The sequence below is a fragment of the Lytechinus pictus genome, chromosome 4 (assembly GCF_037042905.1).
Source record: "Lytechinus pictus isolate F3 Inbred chromosome 4, Lp3.0, whole genome shotgun sequence".
NCBI lineage: Eukaryota > Metazoa > Echinodermata > Echinoidea > Temnopleuroida > Toxopneustidae > Lytechinus > Lytechinus pictus.
In genome coordinates, this window is record NC_087248.1 from 16,024,260 (window position 1) to 16,050,851 (window position 26,592).

Consider the following 26,592-nt stretch of genomic DNA (forward strand, 5'->3'; position numbering starts at 1 on the left):
GTAAAGTGTTAAAAGCCCATTAGACATGACTGAAACCATTTATAACACCTAATAAAATTTACCACAGATCATGTTAAGTTTCACCATTACCATATCATAGTCTACACGAAAAAAACAACTTTTGTAGCCAAAAGTATATTTCATAAAAGCAGGAAAATAATAATGATAATAATGAAATATTTAGCATTGGTCGTGTAAGAGTATAACATTAAATAAAAATAAAATTCTCTATGCATGACTACAGGATTTTGGGTTATGGTCGCCCCAGGGTTAGTTAGTACTTTTGGATGGAGGTAGGAGAGGCACCTTTACAAAAATCACATCCACGATTTCTTATTGCACGAGGGATAGCACACTGGCTAAGCTATCAAGAATTCTCACATTAATTTATCAACGCAAAAGATGGAGGAATGGACGGAAGAGGCTCCGTGGGATATTCTTGTGCTAAAAGTGACAGCAAAATTTTGTTAAGGTACCAAAGGACCTATCACACATAAGCAAGCCTATGTCAATGTACATTTGGCAAGCCACTTTACATTCAATCCCATTCTTTGATATCACGGATGGCCATTTGTTAACAACACAAAATTAATATCAAGAAAATGATTCTTGGTCACAAGAATTTAATTTCTTGATATATATAAAATTGAATTTTTGATATAAAAGATAGAATTTGATGAAAAACAACAATAAGAAAAGACAGCTTGCTATATGTACTTTGGTATATGCTTGCTAAAATGTCAAGGGTGACAGCCCTATTGGGGAGAGGATCCAAGTTACATGCCAAGCCAACCATAACCTTGGGGAACAAAAAAAAAAAAAAAAAAAAAAAAAAGGGGGAACAGAGGTTTATGCAGATATTAAAATAGATTCAGGATTCAAAGCTCAGGTTGGGTGACTGGGTTACTCAGAAAACAGGAGGTATATTTTTTAATAATTATCTGAATCATGCAAATACCTGGAGGAGGATTGTATAACGTCAGAAAAGCTAAAAAAATGGTTTATAAATTCAATGAAAGAAAATATAAGAACAAACATCATTAAGAGAAATAAATGTTACGGTAAAGAGTACTGATACTAGACTCTTTTCGTACTTCATATGTCAGAAAGGCTACAAATGGTTTATAGAATCAATAAGAGAAAATATAAGGACAAACGTCATTAAGAGAAGTAAATGTTACGGAAAAGAGTACTAATTCTAGACTCTTTTCGTACTTCATACGTCAGAAAAGCTAAAAAATGGTTTATAGAATCAATGAAAGAAAAAATATGAGAACAAACGTCATTAAAAGAAATAAATGTTACGGTAAAGAGTACTAATACTAGACTCTTTTCGTACTTCATACGTCAGAAAAGCTAAAAAATGGTTTATAGAATCAATGAGAGAAAATATAAGAACAATCATCATTAAGAGAAGTAAATGTTACGGTAAAGAGTACTAATTCTAGACTCTTTTCGTACTTCATACGTCAGAAAGGCTACAAATGGTTTATAGAATCAATGAGAGAAAAATGTAAGAACAAACGTCACTATGAGAAGAAAATGTCATGCAAAATAGTCTTTATACTCGAGTATGTAAGATCCATGCTGATGAAATTTTAGTGGAAAACATGAAAAGATAATTTCACTAAGCTTAAGAGAAAAAGATCTTGAAAGTTTCCTTCAATTTCGTTTATAATTTTACAATTGTAGCAAAGAGATATAAAAAAATCTGTATTCTCATATTGATATTTTATGATAAGAGAGACAAATGCATTTTTTCCAAGCATATTATGGGCGTAAATCCATAACGTCATAATATTCAATTGGGGGGATGAAACAATAGTTCACCCTCCTGAACAATAGGTTCACCGCTTGGATAAACGCCAGTAAAAGCAGTATAACAACATACATAATGCTTGGGCGATCCAATTTACAGGTTTTTCAAAACCATCGAGCAAATAGCCTTGTATCAACATGTATGCATTGTTTGATTTTACCTTGCAAAAATGATAATTAGAAATCAATCATCTTGTACATGAACGAAAAAGTAATACCATGTTTGTGAAATTGAATATGAAACAAATTCTATTTGCTGATAATAGTCAAATATTTCAAATATTCAGTTAGCAAAGCAAAGATTATGAGTTAATAATTTTAGGTTCCTTGTGAGAAATCCTAACCAACACTCTTACCTTTATCGCTGTTGTTCCATATCTTTTGTCTCTGATGTTCATAATGATGGTTAAGCCAGGAGAGAAGGATGCGCTCTCCTACAGAGTAAATGTTACTACACAGAGGATTATGGTTGATAGACGGAAGGCTCACGTGGCCAGGGCAGGGGAGGGTGCGGAACTGACGAGGTGTGATCCTTGCCAACACCAAGACCTGGAAGAAAGATTTGGATGAACTTCTATTTGTAAAGGCACTCAAGATCAGTGTAATATAACAAAAAGCAATATTCAAATAGGAATCCATTTACATGCATTGTAATATAAAATATGTAAGAGATTTCAAATGGAAGATTGGAAGAAGGGTTAATCCCCATACCTTGATAGTCTGCAGAAGAAGGTCCGTCCAGGCTCTCTTGGAGACCGACTCGAAGAGGGGTTCATCCAGTGGCTCTTCTTCTATGGTGATAGCGACGGTTGATTTGCCTTCCTGCATGGCTTTCTTCTTCTCCCTGACCTGTTCTTGCAGCTTCATCCATCGTTGGTAATCCTGGGGCTCAAACAGGTACTCCGGTTTGATCCCGGCCACACCGGCTCCTTGACTCCTGAGACACCAAGAGAGAGTTCGAGATAAAGATTATGGCAATTCCATAAAATAATCATCAGTTTTGTAGATCTGACCTCCAATTTGCTCCATCCTTTCTGAACTACGTAAGTCATGACAACTTGAGAACATCAACAATTTTCATAGGAACTAGAAAACAGAGACACATGCAAAATACAAGGCCTTGAAAACCATCAGAAACTTGATTGATGGTCAAAAGAATCAACCGACCATTACACCATAGACAGTGTTTCACAATCATACCTTTTGTCTATCAGGATAACCATACAAGATTATAACCACGATACCTATAATCGTAATTTAGAGTTAAGAAATTATGCCGTTACATGAAAGTGTGAGCGTACCTGAGGAATGTAAGTAGAGTAGAATGCTGCCAGTGAAGCTGAAGAACCCTCTCCGTAGGGTCCGCCGGTAAGGCCTGGTTGATAGGGATACCAGGAACCAATCGTCCACTCAGATGTGCCATCAGGTCATAGATGGTCTTGGTGTAGCTTCTCTTCTGGTTGTTGGAGGCTGGTGAGCTCTGGCTTGACTTGTCCCTGGCTGCTTCCGCTGCCGACCCCTTGGAGACACCACTACAAATTCACAGCAAAGAAACAACAGATGTAAATATTATTATGAATCTGAACAGACAGGGGAGGGGTCTTTTACGCAGAGTTCATGCTTCAACACCAACGTGCACACATTTCATTTAACGCCTAGTCTGATTGATCCATGCGCGGTAGTGTGCCCATGATCAGGGTCCCGTTGCAGAAAGAGCTGCAATCAAACGAAACTCCAAAAATCGTACACAACTTGATTTTCAAAAGAGTGCATTTGGGACTTGCGCTTGATATTTTGACTTGCGTTTAAACGCAACTCTTTCTGCAAAGGGCCCCTGACCAATTCAGTGATGTATTATATACTGCACAAAACTAAAATTTAAGTGCAACTCTAAGTCACACTCAAATCCTTCAGATGTGAAGCATCCCCTAGTACATTATCACTGTTGGCTCAGTGGCTCTTTGATTCAATCTTTCAATCATTCCCAAGGTTGACAACTATTTCTTAGAATATCTTTTACAAACAACTGCCAAATGTCTTCATCAAAAACACTTTAATTCACACCACAGGACAGTAACCTTAATGGTAATCCAACTTCTATTAATAATCCATACATATTCCAATCATTAAACCTCTATTACACGATAAAAGCAAACTGCCTTCCGTTATTAAGACAAAAGCATGTGCTGCATGACGTACATACATTTACATTTACATTTAAGTACCACATAATAAATTTCCCGACTCACACTAATTCAAAATACACATATAAACCTGTTCATGTTTCAACTGCAAACCACTAGCTAACAACATATTTGAGTTTAAAATCTTAATAAAATGACATTCAATGTAAATCAAACAATTTTGAAGGAAACTGAATATCTAACTTTCAGTAATAAAATTATTGAAAACCTAAAAGCACCATGCAAACTGCATATGATCCATAACAGTTTTTCTGAAAAACTCACTTTGATTACAAATTTCGGTGGCATACTAACTGACATTTTGATGTAAGCATCACAGCATTACTTACAGAGAGCATGACTTGTTTTCTCTTACACTGCAGTTTCAACTCACATTCGACAGGACAATACACGCACATCACATTTGACCATTTTCAAGCAATACTGAGAATAACAGCCTTACTGTACCTTCCAAATTTCTTCTTGTCCTTAGAATCTGCTTTCCGAAAATTTCTTGAGAGCAACGATTGCAATACAAGCATAGTTTGTAAATATTTTTTCTAACCATATACACATATGCATGTTTGTACAATAAGTATTATTTTACAGCATAGATTTCTCCTTCAGCAAATCCTGGTCCACAAAGTATAACATCCCAAGCATACCATCAAAATCCGGCTCTTTAAACAAATTAACACTTTCTATTCAAGTTTTTCATAATTAAGAGTTACTTTCTAGTAAAGTTAGTTGTCTTGGTTAAATGCATTCAAATGGAGTCATTTTCATAGAGGAACAAATGAACGATAAATCTCTTAAAGGTAGCCGTTAAATATGGCAATAGTTGATTTAAATTCATTAACAATTCTGATTTTGAAAGTATATACATGTACCCATCCTCCAAGGGTTCCATGAAATTTGCTCAGGTGACAATTGCTCCGCTCTAAACTCTACACACCCATCGAATGACCAACTTCAACCCTGGGTTTCAGACTCTACCCTAAACCTTACATAAAACCCAATTGCAACCCTAACCCTACATTAAGCCCGGAGCAATTGTCGCAGGAGCAAATCTTGTCAAAGACATACCTCCTGAGTCCTTCTGGCATGGACACTGGGAAAGGTCCCCCTGACCAACCATGGAGTGTGATCCAACGCTGTACCGCCATCAGAACCTCCGAATGGAAGATGCCCTCTTCGGAATCCTCGTTGGGGAACGCTGCAGAGCCAAGAGAGCGGGAGGCTAGGCCCATACGGGAGTCGTCATAGGCTGGAGCCGAGCTGCTGTAGTTGACCCTGTTGACAGCTCCATCTCGAGGCGTGCTGCGGTAAGTTGATTCTATAATGGATATTAAATAAACAAACTTGGATAGCAACACAAAAAGATACATGCATTTTTTTTTTACTCATAGCCATGAGGGTTATATTTCAGTTTAAGAGAGCAATGTGGAGACAATGTATGCTTCAGTTTTGTACCAGTCTATTAAGTAAAATAGGTCTCAAAGAAAGATGGAAATAATCTAACATTTAATAAGTTGAATTATTAGTTTTTTTTTAAGGAAGGAGTCAAAGTAAGATCTTCAATAATTACATTACATAACAGACATGGCAGTGTTTCACAAGGGTTAAGTCTGACTAGGCATGCTTAAGTGCAATGATATCTAACATGTAACATGTATCACTGATTGCGCAGTAGCATGTGCCCTCTGACCATGATTTGAATAATACCTTGATGTGAAACAGGCAAATAGTAAAATAAGTACAGTTTTTAGTCAGACTTGAATCTTTGCAAACAACTCCTACAGACACAAGAACTGACAGAAATACAAGAATGATGATGACCATGAAGATGAAAATTTCTGTATCTTTCAAAAACATTCAGAGGCAATGGCTCCCACAGCATGCCACACATCATTCACACAGTTGCAGAACATTACACAAGCAACTTGAGCTTTACCTGTCACACTGTCAGTCTCTTCGTAAGTCGAAGTGGTGGCGCCAAACCTTGAGCTCGTACTGGTACTGGTGTGTGTCGACGGTCTACTGGGCGACTCTACAGGCATGATCATGGCTTCACCCATTTGATTGAGAGAATCCCTGGAGGCGGTCTTGTGAGCCCGAAGACTGTGCCCCTGCTCGGTGACGATCTGGAAGTCGGTCCGGTGCTTGGCAACGAACGGGTAAGCCACCAGGAGGCAGTTGTCTGCCGTGGCTGTCACAGGAATGGAGAATCTAGGAGACAGAAAGAAGGGTTGAACGTTACGAAAAGGAAACTGTAAAACATCAGCATCGAGTTTAATTCTTTTCATCTTATTCAAGAATATAATAAAGGTAAAAAGGTCGGTCATCAGCTGGACGTGACTTCACTTTCTCATATCAAATGAAACTAGAAATACTACTGACCTTGATCGCTATCCCCTTCCCAATCACAAGGGTCTATTGTAATGGGCATGTGCTGAAGAGGGATGACAGGCATGTTTTAAAGCAGATACGAACCGATAACGCCATCTCGAGTCCTCAACTACTCATACCTGGCCAGTTTCCTGACCCATAATGCTAGTGTAGTTTAGTAAAATAGACCCACTTGAATGATAACATGCTAATTAACTACTCAATACATTTATACCTCAATAATTATGTTACCAAGTAGCAAAACAATTACTTTTCCTCTCAAAACATTTCATTTTCTCTATACAAATACAATTATTCGTCAATTAATTCTCTGAAGTATATAGTAGGTATCTGAAAATGTATATTCTAAGAATATGTATTTATAACACACAGTCAATGAGAGACCACACACAGTTCACTCCCCCTGTAAGAATGGCTTTTGAGTTTGAGGTGGGGGGCTTGAGAAGGTAGGAATGGAGGAGAGGAGACACAGAAGAAGCAAGTGGAGAGTGTGAGCTGAATTTGGCCACTGCTGCTTAATGGGGACAAAATCAGATTGATGCTGCTGCTGCTGCTATTACTACTATTTTACCTTCCTGCTCATTTCATGGACTGACAAGAGAACAAACAAGTCAATACTTGAAGAAATAATACCAAGCCACTCCCTTTAGGCTACCGTTGTTAAACAGAGATTAAGACATATTGGACACATTATCAGATCAATAGGTATGGAACAGGACACCATGCTTGGGAAGATACAAGGCAGAAGGAGAAGAGGAAGACGGAGGAAAAGACGGCTGGAAAAGAAACTGGAAATCTTTGAGAGAACTGAGCATGCTTTTAGAGGATAGAACAGCATGGAGAATGTTTGTCCAAGGGGTCACCAGGGGCCCGTAACACAAAGCTTAGCAATGATTGTAGAACATTTTCTACGATTGATTCCATTGACTACAATGTACAATCAATCATGAAAATCAAGCGTACGAACAATCGCTAAGCTTTGTGTTACGGGACCCTGGAGTCGAGATCGACCCGATGGCACTTGACATCACCTACCTGCTACCGACAGAGTCCACAAACTTGATAGGCATGGTGAAGGATACTGGTTTGGGCGAACAGAAGGTCACCTTGCACTTGAGGACATAGGGTTCTTTATGACCTTCGTCAGCACTACAAGGTTGAATGGTTTGACCGTCCGGGAAGGTCACGCTCAAGACGGAGACCTTGCTGCCGTCATCTACTTCGACCTCAGGCAGTTCGACATCGATGACTGTCTCCCTGTAACATGGATGAATTGGATTGAATAGGATTTAATTTGAATTGAAGAGGTTTTCATTGCATTTTGCAGCTACAAAGCTTAATTTTGTACAATCTACACTAACAAAATTTCAAACAAATGCAGTTTGAAAATATATTTTTTCATACAGTGTTTAAATGTATTTTAGAGATACATGTTTTAAGTAAAACATTTATTAATCACAGCAGATTTAAAATATAATATATAAGCATAAAACAATTTCTGAACACAAGATAAAAATAGATTCATTTTATAAGGATATTTTTGTAAGTTTTGTTAATTTAGATACCTGGGATCTCTGTGAAAATTATACTTCACCATAACTTGACATGTCACAACCCTTGCTGTTGATTCCTTGGCTTTATAGCTTCAAGGCTTTCCATTTCATCAAGCCTATTTCCAATACAATCATGCAGAAATTCAATTCATTCAAAGAAATTACATTTCAGTTACTAACGAACGCTTGGTGCATGAAGCAATACAAATAAATAAACCCTTGCACTTTTGCAGGACTAGAACTCAAATAATGTTAAGTCTAAGAACGGCAGACTTACTTTCTAAATCCAGCCGCCCTGATGGTGAAGTCTGCAGACACCTTGGTGGAGAGTGGTACAGGGGTCAGCACGATGGCCAAGGGGTCGAAGGTCAACTGAGGTGATTTGAGGATACCATGTAGATTGATATACTGGTACGGTCTGTCTGTGGCTCCATCTAAGATGATAGGGATCTTGGCCTGGAACTCACCAGGTTCCTCTGCAGAGGGGAAAAATAAAATATCATTTGAAATCTTAATTTGGTTTTAACTGGTTGTTACTGGTTCCAATTGATTTAAATGGTCATACATGTAACTGGTTCCAATCGGTATCATAATAGTATTTTTATTCATTTTTGGCTTGTCAGCCAAATTTTCTACATTGTATTAGAGTCTAAATTAGATGCTATAGAAATTTCACTGGTCCTTTTTTATATAGGTTTTTAACAAGCCTTTGGTGGACATTTTGGGGGTAATTTCACCCTGAGACCCTGCATTTCATTTCCTGTTGCAAACAAAGATAAATTGCAAATCTCTGCAACATTTCAAACATTTATCATCTTAAATACCAATGTAATATCTTGTAATTTCAAAAACTTGCATTACCTGCCCCCATTTCCTTCCTATAATTTCCTCTGTCCTATACATAGCTTACGTTATTCTCTACTTTGTTTAATATCATTTTGTATATTATCTACGTAGTGTAAATGCCAAGTTCTCTTTACAATGAACGTCTAGTCATCATTTCTGACAAGCCAAGGGCTTTTTATGCCTTACAACATCTCAAATGAATATGCTGATGCTCATACTATGTTATGGTATATTTTCTTGTGTTTTTTTTTAAGTTTGAAAATAAATGAGTCATTGAATAAAATTTGTGAGATAATTTGATTTAAGAAATACAAAAATGACCATCGTACCTGGGCAGAACATGCACCCCATGGTGTAAACCTCTCCTGGATCCAGACCCTCCTTGACCTCCTGACGACCTTTCTCAAAGGTCAGGAAGGGTACTCCGTTGGATCGGACGAAGCGGAAGATGCCCTCTTCCATGGCCTTGCCGCATGACCGGAGGTCCAGCGACCAGTCCAGTCTCTTGGCGCTGTTGTTGACCAACATGATGGACTGGCCTTGTTGGACAGTTCCTGATAGACCTGTGATATTAGAAATAGGATGAAAGGGTGGGTACTGGATTATCAGATTTCAAAGCCTTGATTTATTATTTTTTACAATCATTATACCAAACGAAAACTAAAGTAAATATTCATAATAATAATAATCATGATAATATTGACAACAACAACGGCAACAATAACAATAATGGTAGATTCTTCTAGAGCTCATATGTCCGCAAGTCATGACGCCCATGGCGCTATGTACAATCATACAAATCCATAAGGAGATAAATCCAAATTGTGTTACATTTTCATACAAAGTACAAACTTTGAAACTTAATGAACAGGAGGATATCTGACCCTGAGAAGACTTTGTATATTGATAATAATTTCAAGTGGGTTTTGCACAGAAAGATATGCAGCAACTGTCATAGAAAATTATTGAGTGAGCTTATAATAGGGTGCATCATTATCACTGATGGTGAATAGATGTAAAACATTTCATTGTACAAACTGTAAATTACACTGTCAGTAACAAACATACAATTGATACATGTATCTATCATAGGTTTATGGTAAACCATATTCCGTATATCTTTAATCAATCACATACATATTAAATATCTTCGCCCGTTGACTACCGAAACTCACGACTCCTACATACTTTGTTCAGGATCACCCAGTTCCAGAAGCCCTCATGGTAATATCAACCCATTGCCTACTGTAACCGTTTGGTCCTTGTGTGAAGCCTAGATAATCTCAGGACTTAGCATCCAACAGTTTAAAGATCGCAAGTGTGGGAAGAAAGAATATATGACATACCCATTTCCAGGTAACCCGAAGGTAGCGTAAAGGACAGCTCTGTGGTCGACACCTGCAGAGGCTGCCTCAGGGCTGTGGCTATGATCCTTCTCTTGGGTGTGGACACCGCCACTATCACCGGACGCGGTGCAATGATGTGCTGGATGCTCTTGGAGGAAGGGGCTGGGGTGGGTGGGAAGGGGGTGCCGTCTGGGGTCGGAGCCTCCGTCTGGTTGATGCTGACTGGCATGACAAAGTCATAGGAGGCCACCTCGGTGGGTTTGAACCGGAGCTCACAGTCGATTTTCTGTTCGCCGCCGACGGTGACCTTGAATACACCTGGGTTCATGGTGTCTTCAGATTCTGCAGAGGAGAAAAGAGAGTAAAAATCATGAATAAACGAATAATGATTTAGGCTACATATATGCATGACCATTCCATCATTTGAATAATGGGCTGTACATAGAAAACAGTACAATTAATTCATTAAGATACATTGTAGCACACATTTTCTCATCAAGCGCTTCATAGCACTTTGGGCACCTTATCAAGAGGCTATTCCATGTGTTTTAGCAAGAATGAGTGATAAAGGCACAAAGCGTCTATTACCTCAGTTTTCACACATTCTCCAAAGATTATATACGATGAAATATGAAGTATTTTAGTTATTTTTTACTTGTTAATGAGTTGATAACAGTCTTTTTGTTTAAAGAAGAATGTTTTATAATGTACCTTCCATGACGTCGGCATCAAATCTGAGTGAGAAATCCCTGAAGCGAGACAGGTCAAAGACTACCTTGGCTCTGGTTCTCACTCGATTCACGATCTTAAAGGGAACAGTCAAACTAGATCCACAGTATACTCCCCCAAGCTGAAAAGATGGCTGTGAGAGAAATTCATTAAAATGTAAATATGCCATTTTGATAACAATACAGTGTCATATCAATCAAATCTCATGAAATAAATGCCCTTTCCTAATGAATAGAATATATTTCAACAGGACAAACTTACCAAATTAACATAAAATCATAAATACTTAGGAAAGTTTTCAAAAGTTTATGAATAGATGCTTTTTTCAATGTACTGACGTTGCTTATATAATTGTGCTTGATATGTACTCTACAAGTAATGTTACATGATATTAAACATGTCTTTCATCTGCTAAAAAAAGACTTCTAATAGCGTTCAGTTCAAGAGTGTAGACACCCCAGACGCAACAAATGATATTTTCAAGCTAGGTACACGTATATGTATTGTAAGAGGCAAGGACAACATGAACAGCTTTATTTTTCACTAAATCCTGATTTATTTTTACGGAGGTAGGAATGCTGACACCTGCCATGGTTACATTAAAAGCAGAAGAAGAAAACGCTTACCATGTCGATATCAACAAGAGGAGGTTCAACAGTCCCACCCATCCTAAGGTCAATGGTCTTCCATCCCCTGATAGCAACCTCTAGTCTGGTATCAAACTTCATCACAGCGCTGGGCGTGAGGTGGATCTTGAGCTCGGTGGTCCCACCCACAGGTACCACGCCCTGGATGGGGGATACGTTCAGGCCTGGGACCGGGTTGGGGTCTACAACCTGATGGAGAAGTGTGCCACATGAATAGTGTAAAGGTGAGTTTGAAACATACAAGGTCAATGGCTGTCTTCACTTTATAAGTAAGTATCTAAAGGCCACCGCACACCTAACGACTGGCTTGTGACTGAGTGAGTAGAGATGAATCGCAAGGTAGTCATAAGCCTCGACACCGCACACCTTGCGATCCGACTACCATGCTGTCTGCGACTCACGCATGTGCTTTATGCTTTTTGCCATAGCAACTGAGAAAATGGCGCTTACTACTGCTTATGCACGTTGTATACCATATACACGTCGTGCAACTCTTCTGTCTGATTGGCTGGAAGTTGGAAGGAGCTGGCAATCCAGTCATAAGAATTTGACATGTCAAATCCTTACGATTTTCCTTGCGACTTGTCTCTGACCGGTCTGCGACTCTCAAGCTGACAAGAGCTGTGACGTCACATCTCCCCTCACTCAGTCGCAAGCCAATCGTAGACCACTCTGGTCGTAAGGTATGCGGTGGCCTTAAAGCAATCCAAAAGTTAATACATACTGATTTCATTATGACTTTTCGTCAAGAAGTAGCAGATAAATATTATTTGAAGCCATACTACCATTAGCCTTCACAAGGAATTTAATACCATTCGGGTGTTTGTACCGTCGTACATCGCATAGAGTGGAAAGAGTATCATGACAAACAAATATCATTTGATGGGCTGTACATTCCACACATTGCCTCGCGTACTAAAGTCATTTTCTAATTGTCCTCGGCCGAATTTCTAGGAGACGAGGTTGAAAAATTCATTCTTCTTCAACAAAATTATTTGGTTTAGTGGTACTGACCTGAAAGTATGCATGGTTGATGCTGCTATTGTGAAGTACAGCTGTCCTAGTAGTAGTAAGATGAAGGGGAACTTGACCAAACAATACTCTCCTTTCCATAAACATCACTTGAGTCACTCCAAGCTAAATGTATCACAAATGAAAATGAAACATTTTGATCATATACATGTGAAATATACAAAATTAACTGAAATATAAAAATGCAAGGTTTATACAACACTCTACTCTCCATAAACATCACTTGGGTTACTTCAAGATTAAAACATTTAAATCACATACAATATAAAAATAGTCTGAAAATTAGAAAATGCAAGGTTTATACAACACTCTCCTCTCCATAAACATCACTTGGGTCACTTCAAGATTAAAACATTTAAATCACATACAAAATAAAAATAGTCTGCGAAATGAGAAAATACAAGGTTTATAAAATTTAATGATTGTTTATAATAAGGTCAATGACTGACGTGTAGGTTATGGCACTATGTTCTAAAGTGAGAGGTTTTGCATCTATAATGAGTATTCTTATGTTTATTATTCAATGACATATCAACAGTTTTTCTTTCAGGTATCCAGTCTTTAAGGCGTTGGCTTTTACTTTTATACAGCAAAATCAATACATAAGTTTTCACGTTCTGTTTGTAGTGATTCAAGTATGCATCACGTCAGTGCATCTTCATACTTTATATAATTTTGCCGAAGATGAATAGGAGAGATTGTCTGAAATATAAGGAAACAAAAGACATTTCTTCATGAATACACGGATGTGTTTGGGAAATGAGAGTCAGACTTACATCAGCTAGACAGCTGAGTTTCTTGGTTTCACCACCGTGAACCTGTAGAGCAAATACACCTTCTTCTGGGGCGTGGTAGGATGGATGAAAGACTACCTCACATTCAAGATCCTTGAATGCTTCCACGGTACCTACAACAGAAACAAATGGTACCACAAAGAGATTTAGAATTGATTCACCAAAGAATATGTAAATCTCCATTTATTTGACTTCAGCAATAAAAAAAACTTTATGAACAAGCATTCATGCTTCCTTACCAAAACTGGTGAAATAACCACCATCAAAAAACAATTTCGAGTTACATACTTGTAGCTGGTATAATAGAAAAAAAATGTTGTAACTCTTGGGTACCTCCGTGATGAAACTCAGGTTACTTACAAGTATTCAGAAGGATTTGTGCTTTCTTGCCAATTAGGTATTGTCCATCAAGATGGGATAATTTTCAATTACATACATGTATAGCTGATCTGATACAGAATGCTGTCTCATCCAGGTCCCTTGGAGAGGACCTTCGTCTTTTGGTAACCTGGGGGGCGTTTCACAAAGATTTAAGTATGACTTAAGAGTCGCACTTAAATTTCTAGTTGTGTGCGGTATAAAAGGCATCACCGCATTTTGGTCATATCATGCCAAAAGGACGCGCACTACTGCGCATTGATCAATAAGATTGCGCGTTGCATATCATGTACGCGTCGGCATTTAAGTCTTTGTGAAACACCCCCCAGGTTACCAGCTTACTGAGCAATCATGGAAAATAATCAACATCATGAAAATAATCATAATCAGTTCCATACCTGTAGCTGGCCTGATAGAGAATGCTGTTCCCCTCTCCCCTAGGATAGGTTGCCATGTAAACTCAGCAGGGTAATTCCTCTTGTTCTCTAGACGGATCACATCTCGCAAACCTGAAAGAAGAGTACACATTGCAAATAGGGACAACTGAATGTACAACCAAGTCTTGGTTTATTCAGGCACATAAATCTCATAATTATATCACATAAATCCGATCTTTATATCACTTCAAATTCGAGTGGATTTACTGAATTACTTGCAATTTATATGCCTTTGCCCACAAGGGTGTTGTCGGAGGCATTATGTTTGGGGAGTCGTCTGTCGGCCTATAATGTTTACGTTCTCATGAAAACTATTGAGCCATTATCAACTTCAAACTTAGCTCATGTATGGGTAAGCGAGTGAAAATGATCGATTAGATTTTGGGGACATGTTACTTCAGAATAGCTGTCAATTGTTTATGCCTTCATCCACAAGGGTATTGCCAGAGGCATTCTGATCTGGGGTTGTCTGTCCGCCCGTACCGTTTTCGTGCTCATGATAACTATTCAGCCATTGGACAGATCAACTTCAAACTTGGCTCATGTACGAATAAGTGAGTGAAAATGACTGACTAGATTTTTCTGGATACATTGTGAAAGGTCCCAGAGGTCAGACTTTGTTTCAATGTCTATTCTCCTGCACCCTCTGTCAGTCTACCCTCCCCTTCTTTGCTCCCTCTGCCCCTGCTCTCCCCCTCCTACTATCCCAAGTAACCACTGATTGCCCTACCTGCTTCAGCTGGCATTCCTGGTGTAGGTGTTAGTTTCAGCACGTCAGTGGACAGCGCTAACGCAACAGGTACTACATCAGCATACACAGTCACATGTTCGCGGTGGTGGCCGTTGATAGTGTACTTCACATTCCTATACAAAAATAAATTATTATTGTTACATCTAGCTATTGATGTTCCATGAGCATTTATCGTAGAAAAAAATGAATACAATCTGAAGTGATCATACATATAAATTTAGTAGTAGAGAAACATGAATTGTGTGATGGCAAGCAAAAATCCAACGACTGGGGTAATAATATATATATATCTGTACAGCACTGGGAGATGTTGTCTGATGTAAAAAGCACAATATAGATATTGATTTATAGATTATTACATTTCTGAACAATCTGTATAATCAGATGAAAACTTAAATTAAATTTTTAACACCAGAAACTGCAGCCATAAAATTTTGCAAGTTTATCAAGACACAAATAAATGTTACACTTCGTGACAAATTAAAATCAGTATTACATGTTGTTACGCATGTTTCATAATTAACACGAGACATGAGCACTCATTATTATAAGAGGCCTAAAAATATTATGGAATGACAACTTTTCCTAGATAGTACATGCTGATATTGAGAATTGAAAAAAATCTCAAGCACAAAGAATAAAGATTTATCGGTAGAACTACAGGTAAGATCCCATGAAAACAGTCATGTTTAAATGAGGTTTGTAATCATTTTGAAAGGGAATCACTGATTAATGCATGGTGTTGAGTACACAGTTGTCAACCAATCTCTCAGGATTAACACAAGTTGTCACAATAAGAGCACAACTTGCGCACATGAATTATGAAACCCATCAATCATAAGTAGATACCTTACCTTGTAAACTTTCCTTTGTTGTTAGACTCAAAGATGAGAGGAAGTTCTGCCTTACAGTTTGGTGGTACCACCTGAGAGAGAGGGCTAGTCTGTCTCAGCTCACGACAGTCAATCTAGAAAAATAAAAAAAGTAAAAAAAAGATCAATGCTTCATTGTTTTGATATACAAATGAAAGAAGATCCAAAGACATATTTTATTACAGACATGCACATTGTTTGAGACTAGTATATATAAGCTCCTAATTGGATGGATAAAGAAATTGATATGCAGCTTCAAAAATAATTTTCACAAGTAGATTACAGCAAGAGTCAAGGCTAAGAGTTCTAAAAAAAAAAAAAAATTCTCTCCAATAGACTTTCTCACATGACTCAGACAAGGCCGTGGCCGGAAAAATGTAGCCGGGGGCTGTCCTTGCTGCACAGAATATGTAGCCTAGGCTGTTCGCGCCGCAAAAATAGTAAATTACAAGTATTTGAGGTTCAAAGATAAAATGGTGTGAAAAAAAGGATGGAGTAGAAAACCAAACAATTCTATAAATCAAGCCTGAGTCATATCGATTATTTTGAAAACCGGTGTTCGACAGCTTTAATTCGATCGAACATTGATGCATCGAAATTTGAAGGCGGGGAAAATCGAGTCATTTTTTTGCTCCGGCCGGCCGTCGATGCATGCGCTATGCATGCACTACATGCACTGTACTGTACTGACGGTCTGCGCTGGCCGGGTGAGCGTTGCAAAAGCAGATGACAGAGCAAAGTTCGTTTGTATTTTCCATGATCACAAAACACAAAAAAGGCCGGGGAGCAATGCAGAATTCTTCCCAAAATATCTTCAACAATGATATTTGCAGATGATAACATATAAATTTAAAATGAAACAATATTAAAGACATGAATCACGCAGAGTCGATCCGAATGATTTTCGGTCAACTAGCATTCGCAGTCCAGACGCGCACACACCAGCCCCGTCCGCAGCCCCGTTCACTCACTCTCTAGCTCCCGAAATGACAGGCGTACTTGCCAGCGCCATCTAACAAGTGCAAACAGCGGGGAGAGCGCTGTAACTTGCCTGAGATTGTGTAGTTGAATCCAAAATTAGCTCCAAATAAATTGATGGAAATAAATACGTAATTTTCTCTGGATGGTCATTTGAATTGGTATTCAATGCTGATATAACAATTGTGAGGAAAGATTGTGGAATATGAGTTCTGACGATGTTCAAGACTTAATCCTAGAATGATAATCCATTTTTTTTTATTTAGACACGAGAGCTTGTGATCGAAATAAATACGAATGTCTCGGATCGAGCTCTAAATTCATATAAATTATTATTGGATGTTAAATAATTACAATTTAATAAGATTTTATGGCCATACTAAAAATATTGACGATGTCAGCAAAGTATGTTATGTTCATATGGAAGAATTAATAGTATTATACTGGCATTTTTATTTCTTATTCCATTTCTGGACGTCTCCGAGCTACGAGAAAAGAAGCACAATGCGCATGCGCATTCGATGACGTCTGACATATTTTCCATTCATGAAATCAGAGCCCAAAGTTGGGCACAAACAAGCTTCAAATTGATGGGAAAAAAATATCAAATGTAATTTTTCTGTTTTGTCATGTAAAATATTATTATATGGTGATATTACGATCTTCAAAAGAGTTTCTACATGTTGACAATGTTCGATAATCAATCCTGACGTGATTTTTTTTTAGACAAGTGCGATTCTACTCACTCAAGTCGATCGTCATGTGATGTCCGCCATTGAAAATTGAAACGAAATACAAACGTTTCACATCAAGCTCTAAATTCATATTAATGATTATCATATGCAAATTATTGTTAAATATTAGGATTAAATCATGTTCTATGGTCATGATATTAATATTGTTCATGAAAGCAAGTTTTACTTTTATACGTTAATCGCGTCAATTTTCCGGCCATTTTCTGATTTGATTAAAGCACAGTACTGCTGCGCATGCACGATCAATGGCGACTTCCATTCATAAATTCATCGTGCATGAATTATCTCGGCTCGAGCAGACGAGCCGTGCAGACGAGTAAGACTCGAACAATGATCGAAATAAACTTCAAATTAATGGTGAATAGGCATCATAATTACACAATCGGTTTCATTTTGGGGGCAATATAAATGAAGTAAGTAGTAGTCGAGTTGGATATTACTGTTTATTTTGATGTTTGATTGTGTGAACCAAATGAATCGGCCGGCCGACGTAGTTTTCTTTTTCTTTCGATGCACCGATTTTGCAAAATCTGCATCGGCGTTCAATGACGTCGATCGAACACCGATTTTAAAATCGATTCGACTCAGGCTTACTATAAATATTACACCCATAAATGAAGGAAATTCATAAATCCAGTCATAAAACAAGTAAATCTATTTGACATAATCTAAATTTGTAGGGAAGTCAATAAGTCATCCCTGTATGGGATAAGAAAAAAACTTTCTACGACATTCATGACTTTCTATCCCTTCAGACATAAAATAAAAGATGTGAATTAAATATTAAACATATTGAACTTACCTCTACAACCACATGAACAAACTGATCCAGATTATTGACGATGTTCATCTGTTTAACACTGGTGGATTTCAGGCATACTTCTTTGAAATCAATGGTTGGTGGTCCTGGTGTAATACAAACAAATAAATGCCGTTTAAAATTCTAAATGCAAGTACATTTGTAAGAACTAATTCAATGATTTATGACTGTTATGGATAATGAAATAACCAACTCTCACATGAATTCTTTATCATTATTAAAAATGTATCTAAAATGACTATTATTCTTCTACCTTCAGTTTGAAATTGCATTATCATAAATGCACAGTGTAATGGCTGTATGAAACAGTAATTCAGTGCCTGATGAAATAATGTACCAAAGACACAACTCACCAATGACTACTTGGTATAGTTGTTGCGGAGATAAGATCTTCTTGCAGTCAGATTTCTCCTGCGAGGTCATAGGTACAGCATTGAGTCCACCTGTACTAGGTTGTTTGATGGATGTCGTCTCTCTCTCACTCAGTTTCTTAGAGCTCAGCATGTCATAAGCTCCATTCTCTTCAAAAGGTGCAGCTAGGGGGAAAAACAAATGATGGTCCTTGTAAGATTTTGTTGGAAATTAAAAGATTTCTATTATAATATGACAATGACAAAAAACAACAACATACATTGGAAGATCGTTTTGCCTAAAACATGTATAAATGTATGCATAAAGCAAATAAAAAGACAACTTAAAAAAAAAAAGGAAAAAAAGATGAAATAATAATTCTTTTGTTACTTTCTTTGTTTGACTTGGATCTGAAAAGCCTAAATAATATTTGAAAGACATTCCTGCAGTATATCTTAACTTCCCAATAATACCTACATGTAATTGATGTAAGAACAAAGTTTTGTGGATTTTTTTTACAAACCCAAGTATAAAATAAATACAAAAATAATAAGCAAAAGGGATATATGCAAACTTACGTTTTGGTTTCTCATTAACTTCATCAGCATTGAGTTTAGGAGGACGCAGACCAGAAGCAGGCTTTATACCAATCTCAGTCTTGTTGTTCAGTTCTTTGAATTCTCTGTGGGGAAAACAAACAAGTTTCTTACTACAGGGTATATACTACTATTCACAAAAGACATTTATTTTTTTCTTCAGTTTTCTAAATTCCAAAACATCATAAAGTTTTGGGTAATAAATGCATTTTACTGAAGTCACAAGTTTCCAATTAAAGACTTCATGCAGCAGCAAGGCAAGAAATTAAATCATAAGTGCAATGAAAGAACCATACTTGCAAGATAAACATTTAAGCCTAAGGGAGCTGAATTTATTCTCTGGCAGATATATTTCCATTGTTATGTTTAATTTTTGTTGCATGTCTTTCAGGAACAGATTTATTACTTTCTTTTCTTCTTTTCCATTTTAACTATAATTTTTTGGTATGCATTACCACTTCTTTATTTTTGTTCACTGAAACGTATCATATATTATTGCATAACCCTTTTCCAGATTTACTTTCCTGGTATGTACATGTATGAGCACTATTAGTTGTAATGACTGGTTGTTTTTTATGAATAAGGAAATAAATGGCAAAACAAATAAATGAATCTAAAATAGAACAAATGGTTTCTCATTGGGATATCTTACGTTGATAGTGAGACATGGCTTGTATACATGTAACGGGAACTTACTTTGCTTTGAGTTTGTTGACCCTCTTCTCTCTGTTATCTTTCAAGTAATCGTTGTACTTGTTCTTGTGAGCCATGACATCAGCCAGCTCCTCTTCATCGTAGGCATAGTCGGGATCCACATAGGTGTGTCTGTCTGTCTTAGTAAAGATGGTCCTGGACGGTGTTACACAAACAGTTTATTGGTTAGTTATCATGACAGAGGTCTTGTTAAAAAGTTCTGAACTTTGATGTGTGTTGTATTTAATATTGTTCATACGGATAAACAGAACCCAAGAAGAAAGATAGGAAGAAATTGTTGAAGACACTTTCAAAATATCTATGACTGAAAAACACAATATAATTTCTCTGTTGGGGAGAATAATTGTAATCTATGTAGCATATGGAATAAAATTTAGATGGTGTTTCAGATCACGTGTTCATTTTGTCCATTTTCACCTTTTTTTAAGCACTAAATAATGATTTTCAGGTAAAATTGTTTAAGGGCCTGATTTTACAAATATATACACAGGTAACAATTGGGCCCTCCAGTTTATATTTTAAACGTGAACAAAAAATCAATGCTATTAAGTGCAACTTAAAGTTGTGCTGAAGTGACAATGTACACATGTCATTTATTGACAATCACGCAGTAGATATTTGTAAACTACCCACCTGACATAAATGAAAAAGAGATGGCATTAAATAAAGAAATTGATGGCATAATATAAATGAAGAATAAATTCTAAACATCCTCTTGAATAAACAATAACTTACATACAAGTAGCTGTCACAGTGTTTGGTTGAAAATAACAATAAGAACCTACAAGATCTATATATAGAATGGTATGATAACAATTACTGATGATTATAAAGCATTTCTCTCAAAAAGTAATGCCTACTATGTCTACTCCAGGGCTCAAATGGCCTTGATGCCCTGTGGTTATCCACTGCATTTTTCCATTGAAAATTATATGTTCATATTGATGCCCTTTTGGAATGCCTTAGATGTCCCTAAAGTGAGCACTGCCTTCCCTTGTCCCTAGGAATTCTTAATTTAAGTCCTGTTACTCTATAAAAAAAAATATGAGCTCAATAAACATATTTGACAATAGAGCAAATAAGGCTGAGGTATAAAAAGACTAAAAATAAACACCACATTATGCAACTGTCAAAAGTCAGGTTTGCTCACTTGTACTGTTCCCTCCTGTAACTCGGCCGCACACTCCTGGCCCTATCATTGGGATAGGCTACGAGGGCCTCGCTGTCTCTCACATGACCAGCAGACTTGGTAGCATGAAGACCTTTAGTTCTAGTGGATCCTAACATGGCTGCCCTTGGGTCGTAGGCCTCTGCCTCGTTCACCTTCACGTCAATGAACTGACCAACTTCTCCTACCACAAGTGGGGTGATTCCTTGAAAGATTCAAGTGAGATTAGTTTATTTGAATGATATGTGCATTAAAATTCAATACAATACACTTTCAATTCAATTAACATTTTCTATATCAAACTCTTAAAAAATATTGTCAACTTTTAAGTGATATACAATAAGTGTTGCAAATGAATTTCATGTCCGTGTAATTGGAGATAAAATCATAATATCAATGCATTTGAAAGTCACCTTAATGAACATGGATATACAATATCGCATCAATTACTTTACAGTTTTCAAAGGAAGTTATGATAGAAGTTTGGAAAAAAAAATTAATACTTAAAAAAAAAAATTACAAGCTTTATCATTTTCAAAAGTTCATAAATAAAATTACAGTATATAAATGAAGTGATTCATTTTTTTTCCTAGAAATAACTCACTATATTTTCTGATTGCCAGGGGAATGTTCTAAATACTTATATTTCAGCAAAGGTTTTGTTTTTGTCTCTTGGTTGATATTTGTGATCAAGTAGCCTGTAGTTTGTCTTAAGAATAAGCATTCATTTGGTACTATTCATATTAACAGGTACTGCTCAATCATACCTGGATTGAATTTCGGTTCTTTCTTCTTGAATACAGCATTGCATGTTCCTTTGAGAGATACATGTAGATTGTGAATGGAGGCCTGGATGGTATTACTGGGTTGGATCCATCCATTTTCACCTTCGCTTTCATCAGCTAGCGATCCTAATACATCAATCATCTAAAATGAAAGGGCATTAAATGATGGTGATTTAAAGCATTTTCAATTGGAGCCATTTATTTGGTTAAGATCACCAAAGATAAAGACTAAAAAATTGAATTTATATTTCTGATGGAAAATGGATTGTTGAATTCATAAATGCAGATGATGTAACATAACTTCCATTGCAAAATTAGCCAACAGAGTAAAGCAAATTTGCTTATTTTCATTTTGTTGTATACTTCACATAAGCTTTGCAAAGGGGGAAAAATGTAATTAAATGATTATGAAAAAACATGGTTGGTACAGAATTGATTGTATAACTTAGCATCTGTCTTATTCCATTGTAGACAACCTGTACAACCACATTATAATGCAATGATAATGAAACATAAATTTTAATAAGTGACAAGTGTGAATGAAAAGGTAGATAGAGAAAGGTGTACATGTACATTACTGTAATTGATAGCATACATGTACCTGTTGCTTTTTGAAGGAGCCATACTGGTTTGGTTTGAATGAGAAGATGATATCCTGCGCCTCTCCTGGTTTGAGCTTGCCAAAGGAAGGAACGACGGAGAACTGCGCCACCGGCTGGAAGACGAATGAGACCGGTAGGATGGTAGACTCATTGCTCAGACTACATAGTGTATCAATGTGTTCTCCTTGGGAACATTCTCCAAAGTCAAGATGGGTCTGAGGAGATAGACTAAGCAGGACTGGTAGTGCTGTGCCTGTTATGGCGACTTCCAATGTGGTTACTATGTAGGGGTCAAACAAAAATACAAACGAAACATGGTATTAAAGATAAATATCAGTTCTAGTAACGATCTCAAAATGAGTTCGAACAGAATCAAATAAAATGACAAAGTGTTTGTACGTATAAATAAAAAAATATGTGTCAAATGGTTCTGGAAAAAAATGTGTAATTGATGAGAAATTAGCAAAATAAGCATGAGATTCCATAAAATGTCTAGTATTTTTCCAAACTCTATTGACACACGGTCCCACATATGCCTTTTTTTGTTAGTGATCATCAGAATTATCAGTTATCAGCTACGATTTTATGATTTCAGAAAGATAGGTTTATTTCAATGTACCGGATCTAGATCTAGACCTATCATTGGCATTTAACCTTGATTTTATAAAATTTCTTATGATAGTTGTTTGCTGTAACTAATTTTCTTTACATTTAAGGTTGCAATGGAAAGATGGCAAATTCGAAGTAATCAAAATTTCTTCTTTTACATAAATCACACAATCAGCTGAAACAATTTGTCTAAAAAAGTCAATTGGAAATATCTTTTATACTATGAATCAATAAATTTTGCAAGATAAAATCAACCAATGCATTGCTATGATGCAACTGCAGCAAAATTAGGCCTACCATTTTTTCAGAACAACAGCAATTTCAGTAACTCAACAATTTTAAGAACACCATTTCCAAAGCAGGAATTTCATTCAGACATCTAGATATTTGGATATTTTACCTTAAATGATTTTTTTTACAAATGACATATCAAGAAATAATATTTCAAAGGGATAAGATTTGGAATAATACCTTCATTCTCTCTGCAATTATCGCTCTTCTCGCCGTCTCCGAAGCCACCACTGCTTCCTACAACCGTGATGTTCATGTAGAGGGCAAAGTCCTGCCTCGGTGGAGGGCTAGACGTTCCCTTCCAACCTTGGCTAGACGAGTCATAGCGGGGGCTGAACCGGAAGTAGAGAGGGCACTTCTCGTAAGGTCTTAGCTGCCCCTGGTTGGGTAGGGTCTTGACCAGTGTACTGACCGGGCAGGTGTTGGCCTTGACCTTGTCCAAACCCTTGGTGGCCAGGGTGGCCACAGTGGTCTTGGTGAGGTCAGTCCCCTGTGAATACAATGCAGAATAGATGAATGCTTTACTTCAGATGAAAACAAATGCAGAAAAATACATGCTCATTTAAAGGACAAAGTAACTGATGGTACTGCTATATTCCATGCTTTCAACATTTTCTTCAAATTTCAAGGGTTTTCCATTAAGATTCTTCATAAGATTAACCAATATGAGGAATCATTTGCCATGATGTACTGTAGTTGTAGAATGACTTACAGATGAACTTATAGGGAAAGACTTCCAAATGCATCACCTTGTCCCTCTCTAGCTACTAACTGCAAACACGGCAACATTGACATACAATCATGGCAATTACAAGAATCTGTAATTCACAAAAAACTATTCATACTGCTATCTGATTAAATTTAATACAGCTCCAAGATATATCCACTTTTCTTATTTCATTACACAGAGAGGCACAGTAATGAACAAGAGACAAAAAACAAAACAAATGAAATACATGTAAAGAATCAATGACCCAATAAAAATAGCATTATAGTGGAAAAATAAAAAATATAATACAAAATATTTCATAAATTTTTTTCAACTTACAGCTTCAGTACCCAGAGCATCTTCCTGCAGAACTGTCACAAAGTTGATAGGATCAGGACCATTGTTGTAGAGATAGGCCAGTCTTGTCTTGTCGGTGCCATAGTAAGTGGATCCAAAGGGCACACATTGGATGTTATCGCCAGACCGGGGGTCTATCAGCTCAAGGCATCTATCCACAACATTGGCTTTCAGTTTGAGGGTCGTAGCATCTTGAGCTTCGAGGGTCACACTGAAAAGAAGATGGAATGGGATTCAAGGAATTGTGACTTTTGTAGAAAAAAACTTTAAAAAAAGACGACATATGACAGAATACGATGGACTCAGTCTTAAGGCTCTAATGGGGTGTTGCAAGAAACTTGCGATCAATTGCAAGTCTATTTTGGTCCCTAAATCAATCACATGTCTTGTAGTTAATTGTAAATTAGTGATTGATTGCTAATCTGCTCCTTGAAACAAGAAGTTTAATCTGATTTGCTACAGCTAACGTTGATCTATCAGTTGTAAAATTGCAACGGAATATTTGCAATTGATCGCAAATATTTTCTTGCAACACCCCCTTAGACTAGCTAACCAGGGAGATTGTACATCAATTTAGGGGATATACTGAAAACAAAATTAGTAATTTGGCAACTGAATAAAATGAGGTGTCCTGTCTCTATAAACTTCAGAACGCAAGAGTTGTTAGTCGTACACCTATAAAAGTTAATTGAACATCAAATCAACATCTAGATCGTGTTTCAGTGTACCTTATCAAAGTTGGAGGCCAATCTATCCCCACATGAATCATGCAAAGTGTCTTTTCATCGCTAATCTACACAATTCTACGACAAGATAATGGGGTTATGGAAAAGCTGCATCTTTCCCTCGGCCCCACTGTTTTGTTGTATTATGAAATGTGAGGATTTCAATTTTCATAAAATGATTTAATTATCTAAGTCATAGAACTAGAAGTTATCAAAGGAAATACTTACTCTGCTTCTTCATTCAATTTACCACTCTTCTTGGAAACAAATTCAATCTGAAAAGAACAATTTTGAAAATAAATGAAATATCATTGATGACTTTCACTGCTATAGCGCAGAGCAGATTAAAACATTTAAATAAAAAGATGAATATGATATTCATATTTTTACATGATCTACACGTCCACAATGTCATAACTGTTATACTGAACAGTTGTAATAACCACTTTTTCCTTCATTATCATTCCCAGTATGATAAATTCAGCTAATGTGCTACTGATTTAAATAGAATAATGACTTCACATAGCAATACTCTCTAATTTAAGCAAACTGTAAGAAATATACATGTATAGAATAATAGATCAAAATATACAAGCTATGGAGAAGATCTATTGTAACCCCTTGTATCTGATTGAATCGGAACAAATTTGTCAGTGAAAATCATCAAAACTTGCTTCATGAAACTCTCTCAAAGTTTAACTTACCTTAATTGTCTGTACAGACTTGGGTTTGACGATGCCTTGCAATGGGAATATTGTGAACGGTTCACTGCCAGAGTATTTGATCTTGAACATGCCAGACAAGGAGCCATGGTTGTAGAGAGATATCTCTTTGCTTAACACCTTGCTGTTGCGAACCACAGTGCCAAAGTCAACTGGGCTCTCAAGTTCTAGCACCGGTTGGGGTGCATATCTGAAAATTGAATTGGAGACAATGAATTCTGACACAGGACACTGATGAATGCATATTCAATATCTATTATAGAATGGATGGGAAAATCCCTGCAATCTGATTGGTTGAGAGCTATGCAAGAATTTTTACTGGGCTGCATGAACGATATCCCGATAATCAAAACGATATCCACTGTAAACAAGCTATCGTCCGAAAAGGTCATTGTGATGTCATCGCGCATGTACTGTTACGCTTGTTTACGTCAAAATTTTGAATTTTCGATCAAGGCAGAATGAATCAAATAAAGGATGCAAAATGATCTGTAAGTACAAATACGTTACCGTAATTGTCATAGGGATTAAAACTGCCTGCATACTCGTTAGTTGAGAAGTCCAGACATACGATCTAACGTTTATAGATCTACTGCCCTGGGCTGGCTGTGCACA

The 26,592-nt window shown here is 36.9% G+C and overlaps 1 protein-coding gene across 4 annotated transcripts in view; it reads right to left on the minus strand.

Moving 5' to 3' along the window:
- LOC129258937 (cilia- and flagella-associated protein 47-like) overlaps nt 1-26,592 on the minus strand; it is a 61,212-nt gene that overhangs the window by 31,009 nt on the left and 3,611 nt on the right. Inside the window, exons 3-31 of one of the 4 annotated variants that reach the window (XM_064098494.1) lie at nt 25,960-26,167; nt 25,484-25,530; nt 24,513-24,741; nt 23,645-23,954; nt 22,564-22,844; nt 21,945-22,104; nt 21,160-21,382; nt 19,992-20,144; nt 19,278-19,381; nt 18,702-18,884; nt 18,331-18,434; nt 15,778-15,890; nt 14,903-15,036; nt 14,134-14,244; nt 13,340-13,470; nt 12,546-12,668; nt 11,511-11,720; nt 10,867-11,017; nt 10,156-10,497; nt 9,139-9,372; nt 8,241-8,439; nt 7,446-7,667; nt 5,956-6,230; nt 5,088-5,337; nt 4,470-4,514; nt 3,120-3,350; nt 2,530-2,755; nt 2,175-2,367; nt 959-988 (exon numbers count right to left, since the gene is read on the minus strand). In XM_064098494.1, coding sequence (XP_063954564.1) covers nt 959-988; nt 2,175-2,367; nt 2,530-2,755; nt 3,120-3,350; nt 4,470-4,514; nt 5,088-5,337; nt 5,956-6,230; nt 7,446-7,667; nt 8,241-8,439; nt 9,139-9,372; nt 10,156-10,497; nt 10,867-11,017; nt 11,511-11,720; nt 12,546-12,668; nt 13,340-13,470; nt 14,134-14,244; nt 14,903-15,036; nt 15,778-15,890; nt 18,331-18,434; nt 18,702-18,884; nt 19,278-19,381; nt 19,992-20,144; nt 21,160-21,382; nt 21,945-22,104; nt 22,564-22,844; nt 23,645-23,954; nt 24,513-24,741; nt 25,484-25,530; nt 25,960-26,167 — 5,222 coding nt within the window. The remainder of the gene's footprint in view (nt 1-958; nt 989-2,174; nt 2,368-2,529; nt 2,756-3,119; nt 3,351-4,469; nt 4,515-5,087; nt 5,338-5,955; nt 6,231-7,445; nt 7,668-8,240; nt 8,440-9,138; nt 9,373-10,155; nt 10,498-10,866; nt 11,018-11,510; nt 11,721-12,545; nt 12,669-13,339; nt 13,471-14,133; nt 14,245-14,902; nt 15,037-15,777; nt 15,891-18,330; nt 18,435-18,701; nt 18,885-19,277; nt 19,382-19,991; nt 20,145-21,159; nt 21,383-21,944; nt 22,105-22,563; nt 22,845-23,644; nt 23,955-24,512; nt 24,742-25,483; nt 25,531-25,959; nt 26,168-26,592) is intronic. The other 3 variants (XM_064098496.1, XM_064098495.1, XM_064098497.1) reach the window with 3 other exon arrangements.